General features: G+C 50.6%; 1 protein-coding gene and 1 non-coding gene across 2 annotated transcripts in view; both read right to left on the reverse strand.

Moving 5' to 3' along the window:
• Positions 1-2,917: 2,917 nt before the first annotated feature.
• LOC128582641 (U4 spliceosomal RNA) lies at positions 2,918-3,052 on the reverse strand. The gene has a single exon (XR_008379094.1). It is a non-coding gene; the product is annotated as a U4 spliceosomal RNA (small nuclear RNA).
• A 2,489-nt stretch (positions 3,053-5,541) lies between these two features.
• The window catches only part of RRP12 (ribosomal RNA processing 12 homolog), a 42,794-nt gene continuing 25,933 nt past the window's right edge, over positions 5,542-22,402 (reverse strand). Inside the window, exons 19-34 of the mRNA XM_053583842.1 lie at positions 22,110-22,177; positions 20,793-20,886; positions 20,030-20,188; positions 19,826-19,906; positions 19,533-19,638; positions 19,280-19,387; positions 18,045-18,202; positions 16,643-16,734; positions 16,367-16,516; positions 16,062-16,246; positions 15,753-15,875; positions 13,139-13,188; positions 10,175-10,247; positions 8,644-8,711; positions 8,228-8,310; positions 5,542-6,050 (exon numbers count right to left, since the gene is read on the reverse strand). Coding sequence (XP_053439817.1) covers positions 5,948-6,050; positions 8,228-8,310; positions 8,644-8,711; positions 10,175-10,247; positions 13,139-13,188; positions 15,753-15,875; positions 16,062-16,246; positions 16,367-16,516; positions 16,643-16,734; positions 18,045-18,202; positions 19,280-19,387; positions 19,533-19,638; positions 19,826-19,906; positions 20,030-20,188; positions 20,793-20,886; positions 22,110-22,177 — 1,701 coding nt within the window. The 3' untranslated portion in view covers positions 5,542-5,947. The remainder of the gene's footprint in view (positions 6,051-8,227; positions 8,311-8,643; positions 8,712-10,174; positions 10,248-13,138; positions 13,189-15,752; positions 15,876-16,061; positions 16,247-16,366; positions 16,517-16,642; positions 16,735-18,044; positions 18,203-19,279; positions 19,388-19,532; positions 19,639-19,825; positions 19,907-20,029; positions 20,189-20,792; positions 20,887-22,109; positions 22,178-22,402) is intronic.

Raw genomic sequence — 22,402 nt, forward strand, 5'->3', positions numbered from 1 at the left:
AGGGTATGTATTGAGCCCATGAATATCTTAGGCAGTTATAATTTTCATTATAAATAATTTATCATTTTCATATATTTATTATTTTTCATAATAAATTATAATTTTGACTAGACCTCTTTTGTCTTCCTCTCTGAACACATCAATTCTGCTTTTATTTATGTAATTAATTTTTTGATACAGAGTCTCACTCTGTCACCCTGGGTAGAATGGAATGGGCTCAGCCTAGCTCACAGCAACCTCAAACTCCTGGGCTCAAGCAATTCTCCTGCCTCAGCCTCCCAAGTAGCTGGGACTACAGGAATGCCCACCACAATGCCTGGCTAATTTTTTCTATTTTTAGTAGAGACAGGGTCTTGCTCTCACTCAGCTGCTTTCAAACTCCTGAGCTCAAAGGATCTACTGTGCCCAGCCCAATTCTGCTTTTAGACTCGCAAAGCTCTCCAGATCTCAGCCCTGGAATGAGTATGCAGTGCCAAGCCACCGTAGCCTCTACTCACATTCTTTTTAAAAATTCTTTATTTATGCAGAAATAGAGTCTTGCTATATATTGCCCTGGCTGGCTTTGAACTCCTAGCTTCAAACAATCCTCCTACCTCAGTCTCTCAAAATGCTGGGATTATAGGCATGAGCCACCATACCCTGCCCGCATTCTTTTTTTTTTTTTTTTTTGAGACACAGTCTCAAGCTGTCGCCTTGGGTAGAGTGCTGCAGTATCACAGCTCACAGCAACCTCAAACTCTTGGGCTTAAGTGATTCTCTTGCCTCAGCCTCCCAAGTAGCTGGACTACAGGTGCCCACCACAAAGCCCAGCTATTTTTTTGTTGCAGTTGTCATTGTTGTTTTAGCAGGTCCAGGCAGGGTTCAAACCCCAGTGCATGTGGCTGGCACCCAACCCACTGAGCTATGGGTGCTGCTTTTTTTTTTTTTTTTTGAGATAGTCTCACTATGTTGCCCTTGGTAGAGTGCTGGGGTATCACAGCTCACAGCAACCTCAAACTCTTGGGCTTAAGTGATTCTCTTGCCTCAGCCTCTCTAGTAGCTGGGACTACAGGCGCCTGCCACAATGCCTGGCTAGCTGCCCACATTCTTAATCTACATCTACTGATGAGTGCCCATAGCCTCAAAATCCCTTTCTGGGCATTTCTATGACCAATAAATAGGACTTAGAATTAGAATGGGAGGAGGAAATCTTTTGCCCCTGCAGTCCTGGCCTCAAATGACTTGGCCAGCCTCTAACAGCTTGGTAAGTATTTCTAATGGCAGTAGCTATATTAAGCATAATTTCAGGAAATGGTAAACAAGCTTATAGTGTCCTAAATCAGGACTATTTTGTGGAGTACAGTCATCTATTTATTCATATAATGTATATCAAAAATAGAACAAAGAGTAGTCATCATGTTATTTTCAAATTTTGCTTTGCACACAATCTGCCATCTAGTGATGGCATTAAATTCCTGTGTACAGCAAAGAACAACACACTTATGGACTCAGAGATCCCTTATAAATAAACTGAGCTATGTTCAGTGGGCAGATGTTTTAAGCTGGGCCATTGAAAATTCTGTTTATGGCTGGGTGTGGAGTGGCTCACATGCCACCTCTGGGCCTGTAATCCTAGCCCTCTGGGATGCTGAGGCAGGTGGATTGCTTGAGCTCAGGAGTTCGAGACCAGCCTGAGCAAGAGTGAGATCCCGTCTTTGCTAAAGTAGAAAAACTTGCTGGGCTGGTGACACATGCCTGTAGTGGAGGCTGAGCCCAAGAGTTTGAGGTTGCTGTGAGCTATGACACACGGCACTCTACCCAGTGTGACAGAGTGAGACTGTCTCAAAAAAAAAAATAATAATAATTAGGCGGTGCCTGTGGCTCAGTGGGTAGGGCGCTGGCCCCATATACTGAGGGAGGCAGTTCAAACCCAGCCCCAGCCAAACTGCAATGAAAAATAGCTGGGCATTGTGGTGTGCGCCTGTAGTCCCAGCTACTCAGGAGGCTGAGGCAAGAGAATCGCCTAAGCCCAGGAGTTGGAGGTTGCTGTGAGCTATGATGTCACAGGATTCTACTGAGGGCAATAAAGTGAGACTCTGTTTCAAAAAAAAAAAAAATCATGAAGTGTTTACATCAGTAGAGTAAAAACTGTTATGGCCAAGTGGAAGTTTGGAATATAAACTTGTATTTACAACTGTATCTTTGCCAGGCATGGTGGCTCATGCCTGTAATGCTAGCACCCTGGGAGGCTGAGACGGGTGGATTGCTTGAGCTCAGGAATTTGAGACCAACCTGAGCAAGAGTAAGACCCTGTCTCTAAAAAAAGAGCTGGGCAGGCTTGGCGCCCGTAGTACGGTGGTTATGGTGCCAGTCACATATACCCAAGCTGGCAGGTTCAAACCCAGCCTAGGCCAGCTAAACAACAATGACAACTGCAACAAAAAAAATAGCTGGGTGTTATGGCAGGTGCCTGTGGTCCCAGCTACTTGGGAGGCTAAGGCAAGAGAATAGGTTAAGCCCAAGAGTTTGAGGTTGCTGTGAGCTGTGATGTCACAGTACTCTACCGAGGACAACATAGTGAGACTCTGTCTTAAAAAAAAAAAATAGCTGGGCAATGTGGCAGGGGCCACAGTCCCAGTTACTTGGGAGGCTGAAACAAGAAAATCGCTTGAGCTTAGGAGTTTGAGGTTGCTGTGAGTTATGATGTTATAGCACTCTACTGAGGGCAACAAAGTGAGACACTGTCTCAAAAAATAAACCAACAAAACTTCTATATCTTTATATTAAAAAAAAAAACCCTGTGTATAGAAAAAAAGAAAATAGCAACAAAATACATTAGGGTTAAGTGAGATTTTGATGGATGCCATTTAGCCCCTGCTTTTACTTTTCGGTTTATACTAAATGTGCTAGGAATCTTTTTTTTTTTTTTTATTCAGTCTCCGTGGACTGTCAAAAATTGCCAGTGCCAACTATATTGCAAGTCGTCACGGTGGGCTACTGCGAAGTTTTCAATTAGCAATAATCGCGCCTTGGATAAACCTCATTGGCTATGATATTGCCACTGCACGAAGCCATGAATCTTTATTATTATACTTTTATAGTGAAATATATCATTTTAATTTCTTAAACTACCCTTCAAAGAAACATAAGCAACCAAGAAAAAGAGTGGGGAAAGGACTCTGAGGACTGAAAACAGAGGCTACTGGAATGTCATAAGCAATTTTCTTACATGTTGCAAACAGTACAGAATAAATACGCTTCCCAAGACTGGCACTGATCAGGCCTCAAGTAAGACTGTAGAAAATGGTCTCTGCTCAGAACAAACTGCCAGAACAGTGACCACCAAGACTTCTAACAGTCACAAGAAGGGAAACAGTGAGGGGCCAGGGTTGGTTTAATCTGACTCAGTCGTATCCAGAAGGGTCATGGCAGGACATGATTAGACTTCCTTGGCAAATTCCCAATGCTTGGCTAACAGAAGGGTTGTGGTTTTGGTACAGTCAGGCAGGACATGGTCTGTCTTCCACTTTTCAGACTAAGTAAAGGATGGACCCCAGAAAAGAAAGCCTCCAGAAGGCTCAGGTTCTGACATTGCCAAAAGCATAATGAAATTAAAATAGTAAATATGGACCTTGATGGAAGCTCTCCATGTTTCTGTTTACCCTGAAATTGAATGAATCTTGTGTTCACAAACACTCCTGAGATTCCCCTTCACTCCTATTTCTTAAATAAAAGCAGCATTGGCTTTCTTTTCTTTTCTTTTTTTTTCAGTTCTTTTTTTTTTTTTTTTTGGCTGGGTGTGCGTTTGAATCCGCTACCTCCGGGATATGAGGGCAGCGCCCTACTCCTTTGAGCCATAGGTGCTGCCCCCCTTTTTTTTTAAATTTGAGACAGAGTCTCATTTTGTCACCCTCAGTAGAGTGCAGTGGCGTCATAGCTCACAGCAACCTCACTCTTGGGCTCAAGTAAGTGATTCTCTTGCCTCAGCCTCCCTAGTAGCTGGGACTACAGGTGCCCGCCACAACACCCCGTCTTTTTTTTTGTTTGTTTAGCAGGCCAGCCCCAGAGCATGTGGCTGGTGCCCTAACCACTGAGCTACAGGTGCCCAGCCAGCATTGGCTTTCCTAACAGATGTTTTAAGCACCTGAAGTTTCTGGGGCAGATGAATTCTTGCCTGTGCATCAAGATAGTTTGCATTTGAACTCTATTTCTAAAAGGATATGGCATCCGGCACATCACTAACACCAAACTTTCTAGGTCACCTGCCCCTCCCATTTTTAAAAGAAAACAAAGCTCCTTGGAAAACACGCTATAATAAGCAGGTCAGCTTTGAACTTTTAGGACACCAATACTGGGCAATTGGCTCATACTCTTATCTCAAGCTCCCCAGTGTACATGGTCACAATTCCTGAGAAAGGAAATCAAGGACTGGGACTGACTTAATTTGGCCCACTGTGTCCGAAAGTGTAAAACGAGTCATTAGATTCTCCTTGTGAATCTCTATAGCCACTTCTTTTGACCACATTTCTTGCTTGCTCTCCATTTCCAAATTTCCATGAACAAAGAATGTAAACAGTGCCACCTCTGGGCCAACTATGGTTCCTCTCAGCTCCTTAGCCCAAAATCATCAGGGGAAAATGGCATAATTTGGGGAGCAGTGAATCCAGTAAAGACTTGGGTCCCCTCAGAGAATGAGTAGAGTAGTATTTTGGGACAGGCTACTAGGAGGTGCACAGGGCCTCCTGGAGCATTATCAGAACTTAGGGCATTCAACTGGAATGGAAACTGCTGAGGAATGTGTGTGTTCTTATCTCACACGGGGAGATTCTGAGTTGAGAAAAACATTATCAATCAAGTGCTGGAGGACAGAGCATAAGAGCATACTCACGTTGGGGTGTGGGAACAGCCCCGGGATTTTTTTTTTTTTTTTTGCATTTTTTGGCTGGGGCTGGGCTTGAACCTGCCACCTCCGGCATATGGAGCCAGCGCCCTACTCCTTTGAGCCCTGGGATTCTTGCGTCTGGCTGCCTGCTGGGAAAGCACACCCAAGAGGGATCCTGGGCTGACAGGACAAGTGACTTCAGGAGCAGGGAGAGATGTGCACCATTCTCTTCTCTGTCTCAGATCAACAAAGCTAGCCCAATGGGAAGCACACTGTCCCACAATTGAATAATCTTGTCTGGGAAAAAGAGAATGTGAGGAAACAAGGAGATGGATGAATCAGGCTGTGCCGGGCACAGGAAGGGGCTCAGCACACACTTGATTGAATCAATGGGCAAAGCTCCTAGAGGAGACTTGTGTCCAGGGCAGCCAATGCTGCAGCTCTAGCTAGGTGCCTCCTCTTTCTATTCTGCATTTCTAGGGCTCAACCACAGCTCAGAGACCAGCCCCAGGGTTTTCACTAACCCTCGCAGCCCCTCAAACATTGCCTTCTCCCTGGGAGTATAGCGTGCTATGAGGGAGCTCTCCTGACACAGGGGAGTACCTGGGCAGTTCTATGTTGAAGGGGTCAAGTCATTCACACCAACAATTAGAGATGAAACAAGGTGTTTCTACAAATAATGCACGGTGACACACATTTATTTTACATCTGGTCATAGTAAATCTCATACATCTAGACCACTGCCGGGTCAAGAGTGCCACATGGCTGCAAGCAGTTGGAGGAAATCGAAGACCATCACTCTGTTGCTTATGGCTACTCTGGGCAGAAAGCAAAGCCACCTGATTGGGTCTACTCAGAGGCAGTGAAGCCACATTCCCGTTTCCAGGTACCAGGGATGTCTCTAAAAGATGCTTCCCATTTTGAGCTTCCCAAATTCAAGGCATCTCTCTGGGAGCCAAGCCTTGGTTCCAACAAGTCATCCAGAGTGCAGGCTCTGCCAGAGCCTTAAGCGCCTGGAGTTGGTTTCAAGGAAGCTTGGGGGCTGAAAGGGGGCTGGACTGCAGAGCAGCCAGGGGTCCCTGCGCCTCAGAGCCGATGATCCTTTCTGCGGAATTTGTGTCCCACCTGGGAACCTCGCTGGGCAGCTTTCACCAGGCCTTTGAACTGTCCCTGCAGCTTCATCTTCTTCCTGCAGGGACAAGGAACAGAAGGGTTGAATCCCAATGAGAATAGGTGGCCCACCTCCTCCTAACGTCAAATGATAGTCCTTCCTAGCACCAGAGGGATGGGGACAAGGAAGCTGCCAGTGGTGGGCAGCACATGAACTGGACAGGCCAGGTGCAGTTCCAGCTTCCGCACCACCCATGTCCTGACTGGACCATTTCACTCCAGCAGAATCCCCCAGAAATAGGCCTCTCTTCCCTTCTTCCTCTAATGTATGTACAGAGAAGGTCAAAGCTCACTCTATCAACCCATCTTTCCATTTAAAGGTAACTTTTATTCAGCAGCAGATGCTTTTTTGTCACTGAAATTTAGTGTATTTCTTTTTCTTTCTTTTTTTTTTTTTGTAGAGACAGAGTTTCACTTTTTTGCCCTTGGTAGAGTGCCGTGCGTCACACGGCTCACAGCAACCTCCAGTTCTTGGGCTTAGGCGATTCTCCTGCCTCAGTCTCCCAAGTAGCTGGGACTACAGGCGCCTGCCACAACGCCCGGCTATTTTTTTGTTGCAGTTTGGCCGGGGCTGGGTTTGAACCCGCCACCCTCGGCATATGGGGCCGGCGCCCTGCTCACTGAGCTACAGGCGCCGCCCCTTTCTTTTTTTTTTTTTATTGTTGGGGATTCATTGAGGGTACAAGAAACCAGGTTACACTGATTGCATTTGTTAGGTAAAGTCCCTCTTACAATAATGCCTTGCCTGAAATTTAGTGTATTTCTAATGCACTCCTACACACATGGTATCTCATATGGTCCTCATACTCCTCCTAAGAGCCCCCACTTTTCTTGAGACAGGGTCTAGCTCTGTTGCCCAGGCTCCAGTGCAGTGGCATAATTAAAGCTCACTGCAACCTCGAACTCCTGGGCTCAAGTGATCCTCCCATCTCAGCCTCCAAAAGTGCTAGGATTATAGGCACAGACCACTGCGCCCAGCCAAGAGCCTAATTTAATGGTGAAAGTTGGAAACAACTCTAATTTCTCCAGCTGGCACCAGGGGATCAGAAAAGCAAATTATAAAAACCTATTAAAAATGATGACTATGGGGCGGCACCTGTGGCTCAGTGAGTAGGGCGCCGGCCCCATATATCGAGGGTGGCGGGTTCGAACCCAGCCCTGGCCAAACTGCAACAAAAAAATAGCCAGGTGTTGTGGCGGCCACCTGTAGTCCCAGCTATTCTGGAGGCTGAGGCAAGAGATTTGCCTAAGCCCAAGAGCTAGAGGTTGTTGTGAGCTGTGACACCATAGCACTCTACCGAGGGTGACAAACTAGAAAGAAGAAAGAAAGAAAAGAAAAGAAAATGATGACTATGTAGAGTATGTATATACCAGAAAATTTCTACATGATAGAACGCCATGGTTAAAATAGCAGTCCATGCTAATTACAGGGGTAGGCACAGTCCACTCTATGTAAGTGCATGTTAGAAGATAAAAATAAAGCTGGAAGATGGGTGCAGTGGCTCACGCCTTAAATCCTAGCACTCTGGGAGGCCAAGGCGGATGGATCACTTGAGCCCAGGAGTATGGTACCAGCTCTGAGCAAGAGTGAGACCCTGTCTCTACTAAAAACAGAAAAATTAGCTAGGCATAGTGGCACATGCCTGTAGTCCCAGCTACTCGGGAGGCTGAGGCAAGACGATTGCTTGAGCCCAACAGTTTGAGGTTGCTATGAGCTACAAAGACACCACTATACTCTATTCAGAGGGACAGAGTGAGACTCTGTCTCTAAATAAATATATAAATAAATAAAGCCAGGAACAGGGGCTCACACCTGTAATCCCAGCACTCTGGGAGGCAGAGGCAGGAGAATCGCTTGAGCCCAAGAGTTCAAGACCAGCCTGGGTAACATGGTGAGAACCCATCTCTAAAAAACATAGAAAATCAGCCGGGCATGTAGTCCATGCCTTGTAGTCCCAGCTACTCTAGAAGCTGAGTCAATAGGGTCACTTGAACCCAGAAATCTAAGGTTGCAGTAAGCTATGATGATGCCACTGCACTTTAGCCTGGCCAACAGAGAGAGACTTTGTCTAAATAAACAAACAAATATAAAAATCTGGGAGAGTTTAATGAGAATAAGGCCTTCCCTTCTTTGGAGTACTAGGCTCCCTGTCTTGTTCCCACCATGCCCGCCCCCATCCCAGCATGACGGCTTACCTGCGATTGAGCTTGGTTCTAGTGAGGGGGATGTAGGCATAGGGATCCAGCCGACCTTTCTTCTTCACGTCACCCTTTGCTTTCTGCTCATCCAGAGAAACAGAGTCAACTAGGAGTGAGGGTCCCCTTTCTCCTTTCTACCCTTGCCCCTGACTGGACAGGCCCTAATCCTCCCTTCCCTTCAAATCTCTGCCTTAGGAGGTGCCAAAGAACACCAAGAATGGACATGTAGCCGGACATGTCCATTCAATAAGGTCCCCTACTGCAGACACCAAGAAGACTTTGGTGTGCCCCTTCTTCCCTGGCCTCCATCTGGTTCCAGGACCATGATGGGCACAGCTGCTCTGCTCCTCCGTGCCCCTCCCTGACACTTGTCCAGTGCCAGGAGACCCCATCCTCCCACATGCAGCTCTTACCTTGGCCTTGTATTCTGCACCAGGTATAGTCTTTCTGGCCACAGGGCGATGGATGCCAGTGCCTCCCGCTGAAGGGAGAGTGAGACCATGAGTTGGGCAGAGCCAGGGTAGCCTTCTCTTGGAGGTAGGGCAATAGATACCTTCTCTCAGAGAGCTGCCTGACAGCAGATGAATAAAGGCCAGGCACTTGGCTCTGTCTCCACTCTGTCCCTGCCTAGCAAGACAATGACCTTCTTCAAGGAGGGACTATTCAGTGGTGGGACAGACATGGGCTCCTTGGACCTCAAGGAGGCCTCCCTAGCAGAGGCCTCTGGGACTACACATTCTCCACTAACATGAAATAACCCATGTTCTCCAGAGTTAACTTGCTCTGTTTGTTCTATGAGAAAGAATGTGTGCTTTAAAGTCAAACAGAATTCAGATAGACAGCCAGGTTTAACTCCCAGCTCTTCCACTTAGAGCTCTGTTAGACAAGCTTCTTAACCTCATCTATAAATCAAGGCATTTTAGGTTTTTTTACCCTATCTCATTTGGGCTCTCGCCAACACTGTGACACAGAAGGGCAGCTATTTATTCCACTGTACAGATGTGAAAATTCTGGCTTAGACAGATCAGGGTCTTTGCCCAAGATCAGCTGTCATCTCCAACCCAACAAGCTCATGGACAAAATCCTATAATGCCAACACAGGAGGACTCCCTGAGATGACCAACATGAGCTCACATTTATTTTTTTTTAAACAGATGAGAAACTGAAGTTCAGAGAGGGAGTGTAACCAGGCCAAGGTCACACAGCTAAGAAGAAGCTGGGTAAGCAGTCCTGACCCAGGCCTCTTGCCTCCTGGTTTTATGCCACACCATCTCAGAGCAGCGCAGAGCAGAGCAGGTAAGTTGGGCCCTGGTTCGTAAGGGCCACAGAAGGAAGAGCCATGAGGTTCTCTAATAGGCTTAGGGTGCTCTGGGCTCTGAGGACACACTCACTACTGGAATCAGAGATTTCCATAGGAGCCCCGGGCTCCAGATGCAAAGCAAGGGTCCTGCAGGGCTGCCCTGACAGGAAGTAAGCACAGGATGAAGCCACCTTCATACTTCTAGCAGCTGTTCTAGGGAGGGCGACAACTTGTGGGCGTGAGATAAATGTAGAGGGGAACTCTGGCCAGGCCCAAGACTAACTTTCCCATACTCAACACCAGCCGGGTGACTTCTCCAAACCCAGCCTGACTCAGGGCTGGAGTTCTCAGGGTGGACAAGAGAGGCAAACAGCTCTCAGGAGAAGGGGTGGGCTGAAAGTCTCATGAAGGCCTGGGTTGTGGGGAGGAGCTGGGGCTCAGGAGGGCTGCACACACACATCTCCTAACCCAGGCTCTCCTTCACCCATGGGCCTCTTTGGCCTCTAGGTCAGTCTTAGGTGTCATATCAGCCGATCTGGTTGGTGCCAACTGAATGTAACCAGACTGTCCACCCTCCTAACTCCCCTGCCTAATGCAGATGACAGGGATCCATAAGTCTAATGAGGGAAGGGTGGAAGCCTCACCTTGGTACTGAGGAGGCGTCTCCAACTCCTCCTCATCAGCCTCCTTCTGACGCTTAAGCCTCTGGTGCTTTTTCTATAAAGAGGTAACAAGCAAGAAGTCAGTGACCAAGGGGATTTGACCATACTGATTACTGTTAACAGTAACGGCTACATAATCTGCATTGAGCGTGGAAAGTCTCTGCCAAACACTCAACCTCCCTCTTACAAAAGCCCAAAGAAGGGCAAGTAACTTGTAAGATGGCGCAGCTAAGCAGGGCAGGAGCGGGGTTCTTACCCACTACCTGAACTACCTGACTGCCAGGCTCATCCTGGCTGCTCCTGCTCTCCCTCTACACTGAGCTCTAGCCCAGGCTGCGGTGCCTACTGGGCCCCCTGATGTCAGCTTAACACCACCTTCCTAACAGGAAAATGAGGACCATGGCCTCTTCGGAGAATGGCTTTATCAGTTCTTTACCTCATACAAACTCTACCCCACTCTCCCCATTAGGCCCTGCTCAATGATCTCCCACTAAGCGCTAGGCATTAGAACCCAGTTCCTATACTCCAGGCCCTCTCAGTCACCACTGTTCCTCAACAATGCCACCATCCCAACAGTTATGAGCTTGGGCAATGAGACATGCCAAGTCGGCTAATTACATTCAGCAGGAAGTGCCTACACACCTGCAGCATGCTGGATGCTGTGTTAGGTGGGACGAGGAAGACAGGGGGGCCTGACAGCAGCCCCAGCTCGTCAGGGCATTTCAGCCTGGCAAGGGACAATCAGGCCAGGCAGAGGCACGTGGAGTAGGAAGGAGGGGCAAATAGACATGACCCCACACTGTGGGCTGTGCCCCAGTGCCCTGGAAGCTGCCTGAAACTGCAGGCTGGGGGGCCAACCAGGAGAGGGGACACGAAGGAAAAGGATCAGCCTGAGCAGAGGAAACAAGCCGGAGCATATACAGGGTGTACCTGGGAAACGGGGGGCGGAGTGCGGGGGACTCCAGTTCCACTGGCTGAAGCCTAGCAGAGTGGGCTCCTTATGGACAAACAGAAATGGGGACAAAGTATGATGCTGGCTACACTGGGGAGGACAATGGTTGAACTTTTTCTTGGTACAGTGAAGCCTGGCCAAGGCCAGCCCAGCCCACTAGCCTTCAATGGAGGCTGCTGCTTGCTCCCCATCATTTTATGCTCCTACAACTGTGGCAGAAAAGTAGGACTTGGCAACTGCTGGGCAAAAAAGCCTCTGGGATATCAGTGAGAGTGTGGCTACCCTGGGGAGTGAGCCACAGGGAGCCAGCCCAGTTCTACTCTGCTCTGGAGAGTGAGGCCATACATAAGACAGTCATGGTCAGTTTTCCCTGGACAAAAACAAGTGTAGGCTGCCAGGGATTATAGAGCCACACGTGAAGGTATGTAGAAGGAACCAGCGAGGCTCTAACTGGAAAAAGATTTCTAGGGAAAGTGAATAATCACAAAGAACAGCCGTGACCAACTTGGCATCATTAAGTGCCAAGCATTTACATATACACTAGGATTCAAACCCAGGTAGTCTGCTTCTGGAGACACACACTTCCGGCAGTCTACTGCTGTCACCTGGAAAGGGTTGGCCCATGGCCTCATGGAGGGGCAGATTTCTGACCAAGGAGAAGAGGGGATCAGTAGACGGCGATGTCCCACACTGGAACAGACATGCAGGGCAGGGCAGGGGAGGCCCCAGTGCTCTCAAGCAGAGCCAATGTTACCACTCCTTAAGGGCATCCTCAAGGGGGATTTTTTTTTGGGGGGGAAGGGGGTGTCTGACAGCCTCAGGCACCCTCTGACCTGGGCTTCTCTCTTTTGTGCCTGGTTTTTACCTAGTTCACCCAGTGGAATTGGGCAATGTCAAAATGCCCTCATGACAAAGTAGCTCCTTGGACCATGGTGGGCAGATGGGAACCTGGCAAGGACATGGCAGACATCACAAATACACTAATGAAAACAGGAGTTCAGGGGAATAAATCACGTATCAGATTCTATGCTAACGTACTCTACATGCCCAATCTTATAAACTGTCCCAGTAACTCCACAAGATGGTCTAAGGAAAGCCCCATTCTACTGACCAGAAACTCAGGCCTGGAAAGGTTAGTCTGAAGCCAAGATGGAACTTCAGAGCCTCTTCTCCACTAATTCTACTGTACCCCAACCTAGCCACCCAATGCCTGTGGGTGATGTCCAGGAAGGCTGGATGGGCTGGGCCCAGTCTAGGACAGAGAGGGAAGAAACTGCAGCAGAATGCCTCTAGAAGTGTTGCTCACTGGCCTTGTGAGCAACAGGTCTCAGCTGCTGGGCTGGGCCACCCCACCCTTGCTGGTTCAGGCAGGGGCAGTACAGTCTGCATTCCATCCTGGCAGCACCACCAGGTTGTCAGGAGTAATTTCACAAAGGGGTAAAGTTTCTAGGCTCAGGAGACTAACCAGGATTCAAATCTCCGCTTTGCATCCAGTGTATCCTATGACTTCGGGCTGGCTGCTACCTTCTGCACCCCCTTCTGATAAAGGGATGACAGAGTCCCTATCTCCTGTGAGGATCAGGAGGTGACATGGGCCCTTAGCATAGTGTCTGGCACACAGTGATGCACCACTGTGTACAGGAGCACACAGGACAGCAACTGCCCTTTTAGCCTGAACAGCATATGTCCAGGGTGGAGATACAGGGGGTTTGCCCCCTTTTCCTTCAATCGGACAACCAAGCTAACACTGAAGGTGCAGGTACTTCAGAGGCACGTAAGTCCCCTTTCCCCCAGCCCCAGAGCAGACAGCCATTTTACCCCCTCCTCACACATACCCACAGCCCTCTGGGCTGCCTGCCATGTGCCTCCAATGAGCCATGAGCATCCAGGAAGCAGGGCAGGAACAATGTCTGTGTGTTGTACGGGGGATGAGAAGTTTTGGGGCCCAGGATTAGGTCTAAGGCCCCAGCCCTCCACCTGTAGGAACTACTCACACTCCTGACGCGCACATCTTCCATGATGTCAGCCATATCTTCATCCTCACCTGGAGCCAAAAAAAGAGAGGCCTATGAGCACCATGGAAGCCCCTCAAAAATTCACCCATCTGGGCGGCGCCTGTGGCTCAGTCGGTAAGGCGCCGGCCCCATATACCGAGGGTGGCGGGTTCAAACCCGGCCCTGGCCAAACTGCAACCAAAAAATAGCTGGGCGTTGTGGTGGGCACCTGTAGTCCCAGCTACTCGGGAGGCTGAGGCAAGAGAATCGCTTAAGCCCAGGAGTTGGAGGTTGCTGTGAGCTGTGTGAGGCCATGGCACTCTATGGAGGGCAATGAAGTAAGACTCTGTCTCTACAAAAAAAACAAACAAAACAAAAATTCACCCATCCTTCTGCCTCCTCCTGGCTCACCAGACTGAGAGGACACCAACTCCAGCCTCAGAAAACTGCCTTCCCCAGACCCTTGTGCTCTTTCTATAAGAGGCAATGTTCCTTTCCCCTTCTCATCCTAGGCCCAGGCACAATGGTCCCACGAGGAAGTGGTGAACCACTTGTGATATGAATATGGCCTTTTCTAAGCTCCAGGCATTCCTCCAGTCCCACTCGCACCCCCATGGTGCCAGGACCACTGCCATTCTCCTGCTTGAAAACTTTCCCCTGTATCTGCTGGGCATTGTGTGTGGAGATAAAATAGTATGAAACAGACCAGCTGGCGGGAAGAGAAACTCAAGCAAAGTCAATCAACAACCCAAAGAGAATCAAGACAATACATGGCCAAGTGCTGAGGACTGGGCAGGCCCCACTTGACAGCAGTTCTGGAGGAAGGAGACCCAGAGGCCGAGGTGCTGAGGAAAGGCTATGAAGGACTCGGGCTGGATTCCAAACACTGGGGATCTGAGAAAGGTGGGAGAGGGGAGGGGCCTTCTCAGCCCTGTGAAACCAGGACACCAAGGGAGACGGGAAAGCACAAGGGGTGAGAGGAGCAGAGAGAAGACCAGATAAGGAAACAATGGCGGCCGCCTTCACACCAAGCATGTACACATGCTGTGCGCATGTTATGCCATCTCAGCTTCGCCACAACACTGTGAAGTAGCTGTTGGTATCACCACCATTTTGAGCGAGGACAAGGGGGTACAGAGGATGAGTAAGTGTCCACAGGCACACGCTGGTGGGTTAGTGCAGCAGGAGTGGTAAGCCTGGTGAGGAGGAACCCAGGCCCCATAGCTCCTTTGCAGTGGAAACCAGAACAAGGGGACACAGATATTTTCTAGAAGACTGTGGTGTTTCTCACCTAATGGATGGGTATGAGGAGAGGGACCAGGAAAGACTAAATGGGACTCCAGACAAGAGATGCTAGAATTGGAAATTGGGAAGGTTTTAGTCTGGCTCTTTCTGCCTTTAAAGGAGCTTCAGACCTCAGCCAATTTTGCATTAAAAAAAAAAAGGGCTCGGTGCCTGTGGCTCAAGCGGCTAAGGTGCCAGCCACATACACCTGAGCTGACGGGTTCAAACCCAGCCCGGGCCCACCAAACAACAATGACGGCTGCAGCCAAAAAATAGCCGGGCGTTGTGGCAGGTGCCTGTAGTCCCAGCTACTAGGGAGGCTGAGGCAGAAGGATCGCTTGAGCCCAGGAGTTGGAGGTTGCTGTGAGCTGTGAAGCCACAGCACTCTACCTAAGGCGACAGCTTGAGGCTCTGTCTCAAAAAAAAAGGCTTGGTGCCTATAGCTCAGCGGCTAGGGCACTAGCCACATACACCGGAGCTGGCCTGCCCAGGCCTGCCAAACAACAATGACAACTACAACCAAAAAAAAAAAAATAGCCGGGCAGTGTGGCCAGCGCCTGTAATCCCAGCTACTCAGGATGCTGAGGCAAGAGAATCGCTTAAGTCCAAGAGGTGGAGGTTGCTGTGAGCTGTGATGTCACAGCACTTTGCTGAGGGCAACATAGTGAGACTCTGTCTCAAAAAAATAGGACAAGGAAGAAGGGAAAAGAGAGGAAGGAGAAGAAATAAGAGAGAAAAAAAGAGGGACTAACAACATGCACCACACGTGGTGGGAAGGAAGCACTGTTTCTGAAAGCTTCCATTTATGTATGTGTTGTACACATGGCTTGATTGCAACATAAAAGGATTTCTTTCTTTTTTTTTTTTTTTTTGTAGAGACAGAGTCTCACTTTATGGCCCTCGGTAGAGTGCCGTGGCCTCACACGGCTCACAGCAACCTCCAGCTCCTGGGCTTAAGCGATTCTCTTGCCTCAGCCTCCCGAGTAGCTGGGACTACAGGCGCCCGCCACAACGCCCGGCTATTTTTTGGTTGCAGTTTGGCCGGGGCTGGGTTTGAACCCGCCACCCTCGGTATATGGGGCTGGCGCCCTACCGACTGAGCCACAGGCGCCGCCCTAAAAAGGATTTCTTAATGTGGTCAAAGAAGTTTGAGAAACCGAACAAGTTTGAGAAAGTTGCCTTAGGTATAAACTTCTCATGTCTGTTTTTACCTATTCTTCCTCAACAATGGTCAGGAAATGAGTAAGCGAACACAGAACTGAATACATGAAAGAAAGCGCAGCTGGCCCAGGCCAGGAGAACTGCATTCCCAGGATAGGTGGGGACATACCTTTAGCACCTTCTTCCTCCATCTTGTCACCATCTTCCTCCTCCTTTATGATCAGCCGGCCATCGGCGCTCACCTTGAAGCCATGGTCCTTCTTTTTGCCCCGGACTGGCCCGGGCTGTGTGGCTGGTGTGGCAGAGTTCAACATGAGGAGGGGGAAGGACGGTTCCAACCCAACCCTCACCATGATCAGCAAGCCTGGCTCTGGGCCCCCAAATGGGTGCTTTTAAGCTTCTGCCCACAGACCTGCCAAAAAAGCCACCCCTTACCCATCACCTAAGAACCTGGCACCAAAGCTAGCTACATCCTTACCTAGGACTCGCTGGGCCACCTTCGGATCCAGGAAATTGAGGGGCTCGTCCCCACCACCCTCCTTCAGCCATGCCCGGCTCTTCTGCCAAGCCAGCTTCCGCTGCTCCCTGCCCTGGCTTCTTTCCTCCTTCTCACTGCCCTCCTCCTCCTCCTCCTCCTCTGAGTCAGCCAAGATCTCTTCAATGCTAAGGACAGAGAAGCTCCACGTCAGAGCATTCCTGGGACAGGCAGGGGTCGACGGGGCACTGTCAAGGCAGGATTTGGGTTGGGAAGACCAGGAGCCCAGGACACTCCCAAGGTCTTACCTGTCACCTTTGCCCTGGGCAGGCTCTTCTTCCTCCTCCACAGCAGCCTGGCTCAAGGCACGTTGCCGCTTGGCCCGGGACTCAGCTTTCCGGATGTTTACCAGGACTTTATGGTATTCCCGGGGCAGTAGCCCCTTTACTAGGTCAAATCTGAGGGTGGCAAAGAAGGGCTGGTGAGAGGCCCAGGGCCAGAGAGCACTGCCCAGAGGTAAGAAGAGTGGCTGGAAATGCTCAGCTCCTCACCCACACCTCCCACCCTTGGTTCAGCACACAGACCCAAACTTGCGGATGAACTTGGTGAAGAGGTTCCGGAGCTTCATGCGAAAGTGGCGCCGCATGTCATCTGAAAGCTTCCCTATGGCTTCCATCTGCCGGCAGAGTACCAGGGTTTCAGCAGGGAGTGCAAGCCTCCCATTCCACTTCTCTCACTGCTGTCCAGACCAGGGACACAGGACCACCAGGCCCAGCTAAGGGAGAGGGTTGGAGGGGCCCTTGGTTGGCCCTTGGTCTGATCATGTTTCCATAACCTGGGCAGCCCCAATCTTTTTCCTAAACCCTCCTTTAGGACACAAAGCCTGAGCATCCCACCAAGATGAAGCTTTGTCTTCTAAACAGTGCTTGGCACTTTACATACATGTTGTCATTGGATCCTCAGAATACCCCAATGAGACACACACTAACATCCCCAATTTAGAGATGAGGAGACTGAGGCAGGGGGTTGAGTGGTTGTAAAGTGGCCCCAGAGGCAGGAGCTCAGGCCAGGTGTACCTAATGCCATGGCTCCTACTTTACCACCAACACCACTAGCTTCTCTTGGTCCCACAGGTCCTTCCTGTCACACTGTATCAGTCTCTGGCTCAACTCTTCTCCAGCCTGACTGAGTTACATGTGTGGCTGACTTCCAAGGGAGAAGAGGGGCCCATCTGTCCTTTGAAGAGCTTCTATACATTCTCATAACCCCACAAAGGCCATTGCTCTTGCTATTCTCCCCATATCCAGTTCCTAGGTAGGCTGCAGGCTTTGGCGGGCAGGAGCGGGACTTGCTGATTCTTATCAACTCCTTCCTGTCTTGAACCCAAGGTCACACCTGAAGAGCTATGCAAGAGGGACCTGGAGGGCTGTCCCAGCCTACAGCAAGCCTGGGTTAGGCTCTGCTTGGAGGGGAGGTGGCCAGGGACTCAGTGCCAAAGGGATCTTTAGATCCTTCTACAGCCCAGCTGGGGCATCCAAAGGAATCTCCTCAAGCCAGGAAGGTCAAAATGCAAGATAGCGGCAAGGTAAGCAAGTCGAGGAGCCCTACAGACGAAAAGCCCAGAGCCCGAGTCTCAACCTTGGGTTCTGGTCTCAGGGCTACTGCTGACTAGCACCATGACCTTGGAAATCTCTGGCGTCAGTTCCCCGTCTGTAAGATGAAAGGTGGCCCTGCCCACTGGTTTCTTTGTTTTGCAGAGCCCTTGCTTCCATGCGGGGCTCTGGGGGTGATCAGAGGCAGCATGGGCATCATGCCTGCTCCCAGCCCCCACTGGGTTGGCATTCCCCCCACGGGTCACTTCCAAGGCTCCTTAATAACCTTTTGGCTAAAAAAAAAAGCGAAAATTGCTAGCCTTGAGCCCACTAAACCCATGATGGCAGCTCAGGGCCATCCTGCTACCCACTGTGGCAAAACAGGGGCACTCACCACCAGCTGCACATGCTTGGCCAGATGTGCCACATTCATGACAACCACCGCCACCTTGATGAAGCCCAGGGCAGACTTGACCACGTCTCGGGTGCGGGAGGCCAGGAGTAGGCACACATTCTCCAGCAGCTGCTCCACCGTGCTGGTCCCCATCAGACCTGTGGCAGAAGGCGGGACTGCCGTCCCAGACACCCAGAACCCCACCCAGACCCAAGACCCCCCACCCCCATGGGGAAATAGCAGCAGCCGACTGCCCCTTTCAGGCCAGATGTCAGTAGAAGCCGCCACTGGGAGCATTTCTGCATGCCATCTTTCTGCACAGAGTGGCCTCCAGTCCCTTAGCTGCCCTGAGGTAAATGTTATTTCTCTTCTCCATTTTAGGTAGGAAACTGAGGTTTTCAGCCAGGTTCGGAGGCTCATGCCTATAATCCTAGCACTCTGGGAGGCTAAGGCAGGAGGATCCCTTGAGTTCTGGAGTTAGAGACTAGTCTAAGTGAGAGTGTGATCCCATCTCTACTAAAAATAGAAAAACTAGCTGGGCGTTGTGGTGGGTGCCTGTAGTCCCATCTATTCAGGAAGCTGAGGTAAGAGAATCTTTAAAGCCCAAGAGTTTGAGGTTGCTGTGAGCTATGACAGCACGGCACTCTACCAAGGGCGACAAAGTGAGAAAAGAAAAGAAAATAACAAAATAAAATAAAGATGAATAAATAAAAATAGAAAAACTAGCCGGGTGTTGTGGCAGGCACCTATAGGACCAGTTACTTGGGAGGCTGAGGCAAGAAGACTGCTCAAGCCCAGAGTCTCAGGTTGCTGTGAGCTATGATGACAGCACAGCATTCTATCCAGAGTGACAGTGAGACTCTGTCTCAAAAAAACAAAAAAACTTGAGGTTCCAAGAGGACAATAAAATTGCTCAAGGTATTATGAGGTTGCCAAGAGGCAGGACCAGAACTAAACTCTAGGCAGCAGCCCAGACCTCCTCTCAACCACTCTACTGCAGGATGCAGGGCAGCTAGAATACACAGCTACACTGAGGGGCAGGTGTGAGGAGGGCAGCTTGGCACAGCTGCAAGGGAGGGAGCCACAGCCCTGGAAGAAGGGGACAGGGAGGCAGGCGGAGCAGGGTGCCATCTTTTCTTCCTCCCTCCTGGCATCTTCCCCCACTTCCTGTGGCCACCCTGTCCTTTTAGGCATTTTCCAACCCTGAGGGCTTCCCAGGTTGTCAAGGCATTTACCTTTAAACTCAAAGAGGAGGTGGGTGAGGGCCAGGATGCTGCAGCTGACCATGGTCACGGGGCCCACGAGGCCAGGGTAGATCAGAACGAGGTAGCGCTGCAAGGCCTCTGGGAGAGAGACCAGGGCAGGTCAACCCAGGACAGGGAGGGGAACCAGGGCTAGGGCAGGGAGCTCTACCTTTTTGCTTTGGGGGGTGACTCCCCCAAGCCTGAGCATACCATCCATCCCCAGCCTACATGACCTGGGCCTCACCTTCCTGGTTTGAGCCAAAGCGCAGGAAAGCACGGCCCATCTCCACAAGCAGGGCGAAAGCGTTACTGCGTGCACCCACTGACACCTCCTTGGTGCACAGGATCACCTGGCCAAGACAGCCCTGTTAGCACCTGCTCCAAGAGCCACCCACATGGGGTTGGCTGCTTGAGGCCGAGAGAAGGGAAGAGGGCACCCATGTGCCCACCCCCACTTCCATAACTACCCTCCTTGGATCCTGACAGGCCCTTGGGAGCCACCCTCTAGGGACCCCCACAACACACATATCTCCTCACCTCCGGGACTAGGGCAGCGATGAACTCCTCGTGCTCAGCTGAGAGCTTCTTCACAATATGTATGAGGCACTTCAGACGGGGCTACGGGTGAGGCTACCAGTCAGGCCCCCTCTGTGTTACCCCACACCCCTCAGCCTCCATGGTAGCTCCTCTCCCGGAGCTTCCCAGCCTCCCTCAGCACAGCAAGCACCCTGGGGTCCTCACCCTCTTGGCGGGTGAGGACGTGCTCCGCAGGGAGTCCAACAGGGTCTTCTTCAGGTCCTCCAGGTGACTCTGCACGAAGCTGGCTGCAGGGCCCTGGGGGCTGGCACACACCTCCTCCAGCACTCGGTAGGCCTTCTTCTGTACCCCGTGGGCCTTACTCTAGGAGGGTGCATGGTGGACAGGGACAGGTGAGGAAGAGGGGCTGGGGCTTCATCCCATCCAATGTCATTCAGAGCATCCATCGTGAACTGCTACCACTGGAGGACTTCAGGGCAGAAGCTGGCCCTGCCCATCTGGGGCTCAGGAGACCTGACAAAGGGCTCGTGGAATCTGGACAGTGAGTGGCTAACTCCTGTCCAGGGGGTGGAGGGTGGGTACGAACCCCACCCCCAACCCCCAATCCGTTAAACACACACTCCAGCAGCCTGTGCTCTGCTGCCCTGCCTGGTGGAACACTTCTTTCCTGTGCCTTGTTCCGTCACCTTTCCTGAGGTGAAGCGTCCCCGTCCTGGACTTCTGTGTCCGCCTGCATGCTCCACCCAGAACACCTCTCACTGTTCGGTAGCTGCTAACAGCTCCTTGAAAGGCTGCTGAGCTCAGCTGTGCATTTCAGCCACTATGGCACCCATGTGCCAGACAAACAGGCTAGACTGGGTACCAGAGGGACCCACTATAGAAGAAAGCAGTCAGGGGCCTCACTGTGGGCATCCGCAAGGGGTGAAGACAAGACAGGCCCCACCTGCCCAGGATCCGCATGGCTCACCTCTAGGTAGGGCCGCATGGTGGAGTAGAGCTTGCTGATGGCAGCTTCGTCAGCATGAGGAGCCAAGGCCACAACCAGGTCCAGGACAGATAATCTGCTCAGGGGCAGGATACCGAATGGACTCGAGGGGAACCCAGAAGCCAGCAGAATAACCCAGACAATCTGTGTTCTTATTTATGTCTACTGAATACGAGGAGGTGGGAGAAGTCGGGGTGAAGACAAGGGGCCTCGAAGGAGTATGTGACCGTAATCACAGCTAGCACCTAATCAAGCACCCATGGTGTGCCCAGCACTGCTCCAGGTGTTTACACGTGCCAGCTCCTTCAATCCTTACACAGCAATCTGATGTAGGTACTATTATCATGCCCATTTTGCAGATGAGGACTCAGAGGCAGAGTGGGTAACTTGTACAAAGTCACACAGCCTGTAAGTGATGATGCTGGGATTTGTTTTTTCTTTTCCTTTTTTTTTTAGTCAAGAGTCTCATGCTGTCACCCTGGATAGAGTGCCATGGCATCATAACTCACAGCAACCTCCAAATCTTGAACTCAAGCAATCCTCTCACCTTAGTTTTTCTATTTTTAGTAGCGATGGGGTCTTGCTTTTGCTCAGGTTGGACTTGAACTCATGAGCTCAAGCAATCTACCTGCCTTGGCCTCCCAGAGTGCTAGGATTACAGGCGTGAGCCACCGCACCCAGCCTGGTGCTGGGATTTGAACCAGGGTTCTTATTTTTCCCTAGCAGGCTATAAGGTCCCTCTGGTACACAATGGTTCCTGGGGTCAGGAAAAGAATTGAGGCAGGCAAAAGAGCCTAGATGGCTTACTTTTTGGAATCTTATGCATTGAGATCTACAGGGATCTGGGAAACCAAAACCCTGCTGAGGAGAGCCATTTTTTTGTGGTTGTCTCTGGAGGCCTAAGAGTGTGGCTGCAAAAGAAAAGGGGCTGGAGGAAGATCTGGAGGGCTGGGGTGTCCGCTCTGCAGATGATGTGTGCCCCTTACATCTGTGCCTAACACCCCTCCCTAGTCCCACAGCTCCACCTGACTCCAGCCTTAGTTTTTGGAGTCAAGTGTTAAAGGTTTTTGGCTGGAGGTCTCTTTCATCCCTGCAGTAGCCCTTTAATGGGCTCTGGGAGACAGCTTTAGAAAATAAATGAGGATTTTCCCCTTTCTACTCTCAAAAAAAGTGCTTCTGGTAGAACTGAGACATTCACTATCTCAATACTCCCCCGAATTTTTCCAGAGTAAATCCACCGGTCTTCTGGTGATGTACCCTCCAGCTGCTGGGGGGGGGAGGGAGTCCTGGGCACATTACCTGGTGAAGTCGGAGCTGGCAGGGTTGAGCACCTTCTCACTAGCTTTCTCCAAGAAACCATTCACCAACTGGCAGCCCCAAGGGGATGAGAAGGAGAAAGTTTGAGAGGTGAGAGATACAGAGCAGCAATAGCAGCACTTCCAGAATGGCCTCCCCACCATTTAGAAGCCTCCAGTTCAGTTCTAGCCATGACTGCTGGTATGCGGTGGTCCCTTTCTCTTAGCCTGTCCAACACACCCACCCTGACACTCTGCCGGCCTGAAAGCAATCCTCTCCTCCCTCCCTCCAGTAGC

The sequence above is a fragment of the Nycticebus coucang genome, chromosome 3, assembly GCF_027406575.1.
Source record: "Nycticebus coucang isolate mNycCou1 chromosome 3, mNycCou1.pri, whole genome shotgun sequence".
In the NCBI taxonomy this organism is placed as follows: domain Eukaryota; kingdom Metazoa; phylum Chordata; class Mammalia; order Primates; family Lorisidae; genus Nycticebus; species Nycticebus coucang.